Raw genomic sequence first — 10,188 nt, forward strand, 5'->3', positions numbered from 1 at the left:
AGAGCCAGGGGTCCTTGTTTCCCAGGCGGAGACTTTACTTTCTAAAGCAACAGTGTCACTGCAGAGCCTGCGGTGAAGCTGTAGGTTCTAGAACGACTTGAAACGCATGGGGTGGGACCCCGTCCTCAGCCCTTGCCCTCCGTGTGTCCCTGCCCCAGGCCCCCGCCGAGCCCGTCCGGCACCATCACCGCAGCCTACGGCCAGCCTCAGAACCACTCCATCCCCGTCTACGAGATGAAGTTTCCGGATCTGTGCGTGTACTGAAGTCCCAGGCACGGAGCTCCTCGGAGGGGTGGGGTCTGAGGGAGCAGCTCCCCCTCACCCCCGCCCCTACTGCGTGCACATCTCACTGGGGTCTCAGAAAAGGTCACCTTGGCGGGGGCAGCCCCTTCCCAGCTCAGCAAGGGGGAGCCCCAGGCCCTCCCGCTTGCCCCTTGTCTTCCCTGAGGGGACCGGCCACCTGCCCCTCTGGGGCCCATAAGCGTCTCACCTGTACCCTGCCGTCTCCTCCTTTGTGCCACGGGGCCAGTAACTGTGGGGCGTGTGAAGTCCTGAGAGCTCCCATGTGGTGTGACATGTGAAAGGCTTTCGCAGTGTGGGGGTGGGGAGGGCACAGGTGCCATATCCCCCCACCCTGGACAGGACCTAGTGGAGATGCAGTGCTCAGAGAAGGCGTGGACTGCAGTCAGGACGGAGCCCCGCTGTGGGAGCTGGAGGGTGGGGTGACTGTCTCCCCCAGAGCACCCCCTCCCTCCAGTCCTGAGGCCCCCAAGTCCCCAGTGTCTCTTCCACTCTCCTGCTCACCCTGCCACCTGTCTTTTCGTGATTCTCTATGTTATTAATTAATGCTGAGCCCTTACACAGGAGCTGGGGTGGAGATATCACAGCGGGTGGCAGAGGGCTGTAACAAAGGAGGGAGTGAAGGTCAGGCAGCTGCTGGTGGGGGTGGGCTCTCCCCAGTCTGGGCCTGCCTCACCCCCTTGGAGGAGCAGCAGGCAGCAGGGGCAGACCCCTCTGCAGCGTCTTCTCGCCCCCTTTGCTCAGAGGGAGCTTGCTTGGCCCTCCCATGGTTCTCCCCCTTCTGGATGTTTCTCTGAGTTGAGCTCACTCTCTCCTTGTTACTTTTCTTCCTGGGGAGCCCGCGGTGTTTCTATGGCCTCTGGGTTGAGGGAGGGCAGCTCCAGCTAATCCGGTTCTAAATGACTCAAAAAGAGGCAGAACAGCAGGGTCCTAGGCCTGCCCACTTCACCCCTGACAGAGGAGACCCCTGGCCCGGCCAGGCTGCAGGGGGAGGGGATGGTAGTGGGGGCAGAGCTCCTTGGGACTCAAGGATGTCAGAGGTCCACCTTTTGGATGTTTCATTTGAGGAAAGAAGGATCCAGCACCTGATACTGGAATGATTTTTTATGTTTATTCTTTTTACTCTTTGGACAAAGTCTGACCTTAGTGCCAACTGCCAAAGCTTCAGGCCTGGGGACAGCAGTGGAGGTCGCTTTGGGTTTTCAGTTTCCCCTGAGTCCCGTGGGACTGTCTGGGGGAGGAGGAGGAGGAGCCGGGAGGCTCCCTGCAGTGCCCTCTGCTTCCCCTCCGCTGTCCTGGGGCCTTCGTGTCTCCAACAGTCCCCCCCACCCCGGGCTCCCCCATCACCAGCAGCGCCCTGTGGCCCCCAGTAATTCCTCCCTTCCTGTGAAACTCCACTCACAGTAAGTGTGAATAGCCAAGTTATTCTTCTGTGGGGAATTTGTTTTTTAAAAAGAGAGTGAATCAATTTCTTGACCCAACGGAATCCCTTTTAGGGTAGAGTTGTAGGCGGCGTGGGTGGGGTCAGAAGGGCTGGGCTCCTGCTGAGCAGGCGCAAGGCTTTCGGGCCCGAGGGGGTCTACCTCTGCAGGACTCTGCGCGGACCCACAGTGAGGGCCCGACGATCCGGCCGATGGGTGGATTTTCTCAAGTTGGGAGAAACTTAGCTTATGCCTTTCCCATTATGTGGGCAGTAGTTTCTTGGGTTAGGGGGCTTTCTGGCTCTTGTTCCTCGAGTTTTCCCCCTTGGCCGCTGCCTCTGGCTCTGGGCCTGCAGCTTCCGTGTGGCTGTCAGGATTCAAGGCCCCGGGGGCCCGCCCCTGCTCCCCTTGTGGCTCTTAGCTAATGCCCCACCCAACTTTGCAAGCATGAACTGAGAATTCTCCTTACTTTAATATCTCCTTATTAAGAAATCACATTTCAAATAACTTGGAACGAATTTGAAGGCAAATAACCTTGGGAAGAAACTTCACAGGAAATCTACATCTTGAGCCACCTGTACGTCCTTCCTTGCAAATCCTCCCATCCGTGTCCCCTGCTCGGCTTTGGTGAAGTACCCTGTTTCTTTCTTGTGCCTCCTTGACTGTAGGGTCTACCCCCATGGCCACTGCCCTTTGCGCCCTGCCCTGGGGACCCTGGCTCTGCAACGTGGGGAGCATAGCCCTGGGGCCTCTTTCCAGAGCCAGCCGTAGGACCAGAGACACCTGCAGGTCCACTCAGGCGCCTGTCCCTCAGCCCCGCCCTGGGAACGGGGTGCTTTCTTCACGCACTCAGCGTCTCTCTCCTCCGTCCGGAGCAGCTTTCTCGTCTCGTCACAGCTGCCTAGCAAAGAAGTGTTTCTTTGGGAGAACTGGCTGTTTTTTTTTGTTTTGTTTTTGTTTTTGTTCTTGAGTGCCCTCTTGCTAGTTCAATTTAAATCCGCACTCAGTAGAATATTAGGCTGCCTGCCAACAGGAGGCAGGACCTGGGTTCCAGCCAAGGATGCCTCAGAACGAGAAAGCTGAAGGTGCGTGTTAATTCAGGCAGTTAAATAGCAAATTAAGCAGTCTCCTTCGCCAGCGTCCTTTCACCCCTGCAGAGGCCCTGGGAAGGGATGCGAAGCAGCGTGTGCTGGGTGCCCAGGCCCTCTGCCCAGCATCCATTGCTGCTTCCTGCCTTCCAGGCCCCATAGCGTCAGACAGCGCTGTGTCTTTGACTGACCCTTTTTTAGAAAAAGATTCTATTTATTTATTTTTAGAGAGAGAGGAAGGGAGAGAGACATCAATGTGTGGTTGCCTTTCACACCCACCCCTGCACTGGGGACCTGGCCTGCAACCCTGTGAAGATAGGCATGTGCCCTGACTGGGAATCGAACCAGTGACCCTTTGGTTCTCAGGCTGGTGCTCACCCCATGGAGCTACACCAGCCAGAGCTGACTGGCCCTTTGTGCTACCCTCCTCTGTTGTGATCTTGAGCTAGCAAGCCCATCCAGACCAGCTGCTCCCCAGAGCCCTGAGCACTGTTGCTTCGCAGGCAAGGGGTAGGCTGCATTGGCACTCTGCTGGCAGGACTTAAGAGGCAGGAAAGCATTTGAGATTTGGAAGTTCTGTTAATTTGGTTGAGTCATGCCCGTGCATCAGAAGCAGGTCAGCAGGAGGCGCCAGTGAGTTCCTGCAGGCTCCTCCCGTTGGCCTCGCAGCTGGGTCCCCAGTGCCCTGTGCCTGTTCCCATCTTCCTCTCTCTGAAAGTGGAAATTGACTCCTAAATGCCTCCTCTCCAGAGAAGGAACCCAAGCAGGGCAGGAGAAGAACTAGAAAAGTCGTCAGGTACTCCCCTCTGTCCAGTCCTCTGTCCAGCCCTCCAGCTCATACACCAGTGCGAATGGATGAGCAGTGGAAAGGTGGGGCTGGGACTGACCGAAGTGCTTGAAGAAGGTCAAGACTTGAGGGTCACACACGTGCTGCCCTTTGCCCTGGATGTTCTGGGCCCCAGAGAACAGGTTTCAGCTGGCTTAAGAATTAGAACAGCCTTAGAGTCCCTTTAAACAGCTCCAAGGCCAGACCTCCAGGCTTCTCTGCAGGCCTCTGGGTCACGATACCTCCAGTTGCTCTTTCGCTGTCCCCAGTCCTTCTGACCTGGGTCAAGAGTGTCATTGAGAAGTGAGGCTATGTCTCCCCATTCCTCTTCATGACCATGAACTGGCATCTGGTCAGCTGGGGGCCCGTGGGAAAGAGCTAGACCAGAGCTGTTAGGCTGAGCGTGAAGTGTGAAGACAGACGAGGAGGTCAGCTGATCTGGGCAGGCCATGCCCCCTTCCCCTGACCCACAGACCTGGCAGGCAGTTGTGCTGAAACAAAACATCTTCCTTATCCCTGGGAGACAGTTTAGGGCCGTGTGCTGCTTCTTCACCCTATTAACCTTAGAAATCTGCTGGTTAAAGTGGCCCTTTATCCCAAATGTGGCCTCATCTGCCAAGTGGGGAAGGGTGGTCATGGACCTGGCCAGCTGGGGAGCGAGGAGAAGACACAGGGGCTGTGGCTGGGGCTCTGTGGCCTGCTGGGGTCAGAAGGCAGCTCTCTGTGCCCTCTCTGCACCAGCCAGGATGACCAGCACTTTTCTCCAGGAGATCCTAGGGCCTCATCACGTTCCCCTGTTGAGCTCCTCCTCCATGACTGTTGATTCCGGCCTGCGGAGTGCAGAGCCGTGACGCCACACAGGCTGCAGCTCACGCAGTGTAACACGTCAGTGTCCGTCTCGACCTTCAGGGCCTGGCTGAGAGTGCGTGTGCCCGTGTGCGTGCATGTGTGTGCAATGTAGTTCCTAGTTGACGATATATGTATATAACAGCTGACGTATTTATATGGGGGTGAAGCATTAGTGCCTGTGGCGGTCTTCTGTGTTTTACACTCGTTGAGTCAAATTAGTTTTAAGGAAAGGGAAATAGAAGTGGGAGGGGCGGGCGAGTGCAGGAAGAAGGACTCTTAGCCGGATCATTCTTTAGGACTATTAGTCGTGATTTCCCAAGGAGCCTTTATGATGCCCTTTTCAAATAAATGTTAATGTTGTCACCACATACTTGTCTGTTTGATTTTTTTTTAAAGTAAATGGGTTTTGGGGATGCAAACAGGATCTGGAAATACCAAGATTAACCACTGACATTTAGCCACAGAAGGAGGGAGGGTGGGGGAGGATGAGGCCCAGGATTCCCAGCATGGGGGCACCCTCCCGGGGAGGGTGGGGCCACTTCCCCATTATGGTGGGGAGACCTTATCTGAGGAATCTGGTGTACCGACTCCTCCTCCATCAGGGCATTTCTTTCATTGTGAACTCCTGTGGCATCAAAATAACATGTGTAAGTGCTGCACACAAGTGTTTCCCGGCCTCTTTGAGCATACTGCCCACTGCTATGTTGGGTGCAGCTGACATGTATGTGTACTTCTGTGTGTGTGTGTGTGTGTGTGTGTGTGTATCCGTGAATCTCCTGTGAATCAGAATCTCCTGTGAATCTCCTGTGTGGCTGCAAACCCAGGGCCCCAGCACTGTGAAAACATCGTGGGGACGTGTAAAAGAACCCTAGCCCATGGCCTCTGCCCTGATGGTTTCCCCGAGGGGAGCACGGCACACGGACGCAGCAAGAACGCCACCAGCCGAGCCCCACTGCGTGCGCTCCCCTGGGGAGGGAGGGGCTGACTCCGCAGTGAAACACTGAAACTGAGCGGGTGCAGCTGGAAGAGATCATGACTCTCCCGGTGGACATGGACTTGAGCCTGGGCTCATGTTGGAAAAGAGGTAACGGTCCAAATGATGGGGGAAGGTGGGGAGTTCACCCAGACAAAGGGTGAAGGAGGATGGGAGAAGAGAGGGCAGCTCGGCAGGTGGGGACATGAGAAGTGGGGTGCAGTAAGGAACGTGAACTTCACTGATAAGGGTCCCCAGCACGCCATGCCCTCTCGTTTGGAATGGATGGAGAATCAAATTGGGGTGGGGTGATTTTTTTACCTCTTGAGCCAGGGACCGTGGGGAAAGCAAGATTTTGCAATCATGGCCATGAAGGACTGGTTCCAGATGGGCTGGGAGGAAAGCGCTGGAGATAAGGAGACCAGTCAGTGAGGAGGCTGTGACCGCAGTGGAGGTCTGAGCCAGGGGCACTGAGGAGGAGAAGGCCTTAGACTGGTGACGTGGGAGGGCAGCGTGTGGGCAGAGCTGGGGGGAACTAGAGACCCCAAGGCTTGCGCCCGTGGGACTGGAAGCCTCCATGTTCTGCTTGTACAGGTGTGTCTCCACGGGTGTGCGTCCATGTGGGTGAGCCCCTGTGTTTGAGAATGTTTGTATCTGGGAAGAAAGCCAAACGGGAACTGACGTGAACCACCAGCACTCACACTTAGCTTCTCAGTGACGACAGGCTAATCAAGTCCATTTTTTAAATTAATCTGCACGAGAGCCCTCACACTAGGAAGGGAAGGAAAGAACTAAATCTTGGAGAATGTCAGAGGCTTGCCTAAGGTCACGGGGTAACTAGATCTGGGGGACATTAGCACCGCTTCCCACCTTACAGCCCAGGGCGCCCTTCCAATCGCTGTTGAGCTTCACCCCCCTCAGGCTGACTCTTGGACAGGTGCCAGGGTCACTTGTAGGAATCTTGCTTTTTGATGCATCTTCTAGGGGAGCGGTCTTTTCCCACCCAGCGGAGGGTGGAGCCATTCCCTAAACCAGGGGTGTCAAACTCATTTTCGCCAGGGGCCACATCAGCCTCATGGCTGCCTTCAAAGGGCCGAATGTAATTTTAGGACTATATAAATGTAACTACTCCTTAACTAGGGGCAAGGAGCTCAGTGCAGCAGCTGGGTAGAAACAAGGTGCTGGGTGGATAAAACAAGGTGGAGGGCGGGACTCAGCCTAGGGCCTTGTTTTTGCCACCTGTGCGCTAAACTATTTGGCCCCTTTAAGACCCACTTATTGAGGAGTTAGGGAAGCGCATTTCCTTTCCATTCCCACTGTGTCATATGAAATATACTGACGATGCTTGGTCACATGGAAACCGTTATGTCTCTCCTCCACTATATGCTGCTCTTTAATGGATAGGTATTTTTATTCACCCAGTCAACACTCCAAGTCAGAGGTAGATGTGCAACTTGAAAGTTTTATTTCCTAACTACAGGCAGCTTTAACAGACGGAACATCTGCCGCTCCCACCACCAGAGCGAGGAGCAGCGGGCAGGGGAGGAGAGGGGGCTTTGGGGGCGACTTCTCAGGGAGAGATGCCCCGCGCCCCCCTCCACCCTCACTGGCCCTTCTTATGGGCGTTCTTGACGATGGCGTTTCTGAACAGCGTCACCAGGGGCGTCTGGCTCTTCTCCGAGGTCATGAAGCCGCCGTAGCGCTTGCCCTTGGGCGGGCTGCCCCAGTGGAAGTGCTCCTTCTCATAGGGCCCCCCGTCCTCCTTCGCCGCCGCCTCGGCCCCGGCCTCGGCCACCAGGCGGTACTCCAGGCCGGCCCGGGCCGCCGCGCCCTCGGCCGGGCGCTCGGGGCTCTGCGCCGGCTCGCGCCACGCCCCAGCCATCTCCCTCTTGAACGCGTGGGGCAAGGCCTCGGCCGACTCGTCCTCGGGGCCGCTGGGGTACACCTTCACCGGGCGCCGCTTCTTGCCCACCGGCTTGCCCCAGCGGAAGTGCTCCATGGAGTAGGAGCGCCTGTCCTCGCGGCGGCCCGGCGCGGCGCCGAAGCCGGCCGCCGCCACCTCCTCCTCCCGCTTCCGGCCCGCGCCGGCCCCGCCGCTGCCATCCGGGCGGCCGACGCGGTCCTGGCGGAAGTGGCCCGTGACGTACTTCCGGGGCTTCTCGGGCAGGGGCTGCTCCTCGCCGTCGCGGGGGAGCTCAGGCGTCTCGGTCCAGAGGTCGGGCTGGCAGGCCCGTATGCAAGCCTGCGGGACAGCAGAGCGCGTGAGGGCCCCGCACCCACGCGCGGCCGGGCATCCCCTTCACCACCGCGTGCCTGCGCCCGCAGCCTTCGCCGCATGCGGGCCTCCTTGCGCTGTGGCCGCCCTGCCGGGGTCGCCTGCCCGCCTGCCCTTTGGCACCCACAGACGGACATCTGGGACGGAGCTGGGACACCGTCTCTTTTGTCCCTTGTGCGCCTGCGTATGTTTGCCCGACGACTACAGCGCACACCGCATTCCCTGCGTGGCTTACCGGTCCCGTGGCTCTTGTGAGCAGGGCCAACATCTTACTGTTATACGCCTCGTGTATAGGAACTGGTCGGTCAGTAGCAGGGGGCGGCAGTTGTTAGTGCTCAGTAAATATTGAGTAAATAATAGGGTTCACTACGAGTCTCAGTGCGGCATACGGCTGAAATTAGGGGAAGGACATCCCCAGGTGGGAAAAGTAGAAATCTGACTTTATTTTCAATAATGCCTCAACCTTTCCCCGGTGATCTGTGGGCCTGTCTCATGTCCTACCCCAGCCTCGGCCTCCTACTGTGCCTCAAAACTTTCCCACCCCCATTTGGCACTTTCTCTGGGTCTCTCAAGTCTTCTGAGCGCAAACCCTGTGCTTTCTCCAATCAGTGGACTTTGGAAGGGAGTGGCTCACTTCCCCATCACCTCATTCTGATTGGAAGTTGGGGAGAAATCCAGGATTATTTCCCTTGCACAGTCACGGAGCCCGGGTCTCTGTGCCCAGACGAGTGGACTGTGGTCCACAGTTGCTTAGGACAATGGGCTGGAGCCTGGGGTTTTCAGTTACTAGGGACTGCAGAGGAGTAAACAGACAGCTCCCACCCACCCTGCCGAGTTGGGAATTTCATGCTGCACGGATTGGGAATTACTACAGAATATTAACAGGAAAGTGAAAACGGCCTCATGCTCCTCTCCCCTGCACATGCGGAACAGGAGGCTCAGAGAGGCAGAAGGCTCTTGGCAAGGTTCCACAGTGCACTGGTGACAGAACTGAGACGAGAACCCTCGGGGTTCTGACCATGACCAGTGCCCCTTCCCTAGTGAGCTCTCCACGGGAGAGGCTGTGCAGTGGGCACCCCCAATCACGAGTCCCTGAACTAGAGCCCTCAGGATTCCCTGGGCTTTTTGTTTCTATTTTCTATCCCACATGCAACCTGCTCCGCGTTTTTGAGGGCATCTCTCCCTTACCTTAGCTCAGTGTCTCCACCGACAGAACACACAGAATGTAATGGCGTGCATGCCACCCTCACCAGGCAGGTGCTGGCAGCAGGGCAGAACTCAGTCACTGGTGCCAGCAGTGTTTCTTTTAGTCCTTGACACGCTGTCATCGCTCATTTGTGCCTCCCAACACACACACACACACACACACACACACACTCTGTGGCGACCTGGAGGGAATTCCAACCTGGCACAAAGGACCTTTACGTGCTTCTGCAAAGGCTGCAGGTCCATCCTCCAATAGAAGCTCGACGCCTTTGGCCCCCGTTAAGAGAACAATGGCAATGGCACCTGGGTATTCTTTCTCCCCCTAGAGATGATTTGCGGGAATACCTAGCTGGCTTTGTAACTGGTAGTAGATAGAAAGGGAAGAAACATGGACTGAAATGGCACATGATATGAGGTTACTTTAAAAGGAGTAATTTGGGAGCTAAAAGATTGAAAATGTAAGCTCAACTGAGAAGCAATTATTGTTATTACTATTTTTAGTCTGAGTGTTATTTTAATGGCACTATCTCTAAATCGCTGTTTTTTTCCCCTCCTCGGGCCCACGCTGACTTCGCCTTGGGGGTCCGTTCCTGACCCGGGCTTACCCACGTCTCTGGGAATGAACTTTCCCTCACCATAGCACGTCCTCGTGTGCTGTTCCGGCCCTGGCCCCAGCCCCAGTTCCATCCGATGCCCACACCAGGATGATGGCCGTGGCCCACGTACCAGCAGGTTGCTCTCCTCGGTGAGGTCCTGACAGTGGCTGCTCTCCAGACACAAGCCATGCGCTTCCATGGAGGCCTGAAGCAGCAAGGCAAACAGGAGGGCCCCCAAGCGGCTGCAGCACGATCGAGGCATCTTCCAGGCAGGCTGGGGCTCTGCAGAGGCAAACAAGATTGGTGGGACCCCTGCAAGGAACAGAACAATGCTGGCCACTCACCAGGAAGGACCGGGAGCCAACATCAACAGCACAGTCCCCTGTGGAACACAAGGCTTTTTGAGGACAGGAGCAGTTCAAGAAGGCTGGTGTGCAGGGAGGCGGTGCGAGTTGTGCTAGAGAGGAGGGTAATAGGACCCGGGTGGCCATGTGCGATTTCCCCTTTATCTCCTGTTAAGAATCAGGCCCCAAAGAACATTAGGGCTGGAAGCTACTTTAGGAGTCATTTGGTTCAGCCTCTTATTTGAGAGATGGGGAAACTGAGGCCCAGGGAGGGACAATAACGTCTCCTCTTTCTAGCACAGACCTTTCC

General features: G+C 56.4%; 2 protein-coding genes across 4 annotated transcripts in view; one reads left to right on the plus strand and one right to left on the minus strand.

Moving 5' to 3' along the window:
• Positions 1 to 4,595, plus strand: part of EFR3B (EFR3 homolog B) — a 75,233-nt gene extending 70,638 nt beyond the window's left edge. For all 3 annotated transcript variants that reach the window (XM_028515412.2, XM_028515413.2, XM_036027734.1), the window contains exon 23: positions 159 to 4,595. In XM_028515412.2, the coding sequence (XP_028371213.1) occupies positions 159 to 264 (106 nt within the window). In that variant the 3' untranslated portion in view covers positions 265 to 4,595. The remainder of the gene's footprint in view (positions 1 to 158) is intronic.
• A 2,310-nt stretch (positions 4,596 to 6,905) lies between these two features.
• On the minus strand, positions 6,906 to 9,835 carry POMC (proopiomelanocortin). Its single transcript, XM_028517548.2, has 2 exons — positions 9,665 to 9,835; positions 6,906 to 7,699 (listed from the first exon to the last, which is right to left on the minus strand). Exons 1-2 carry the CDS (start codon positions 9,794 to 9,796, stop codon positions 7,061 to 7,063), a joined length of 771 nt encoding a protein of 256 aa, XP_028373349.1. The 5' UTR covers positions 9,797 to 9,835; the 3' UTR covers positions 6,906 to 7,060.
• Positions 9,836 to 10,188: the final 353 nt, after the last annotated feature.

Source organism: Phyllostomus discolor, chromosome 6 (assembly GCF_004126475.2).
Source record: "Phyllostomus discolor isolate MPI-MPIP mPhyDis1 chromosome 6, mPhyDis1.pri.v3, whole genome shotgun sequence".
Lineage (NCBI taxonomy): Eukaryota > Metazoa > Chordata > Mammalia > Chiroptera > Phyllostomidae > Phyllostomus > Phyllostomus discolor.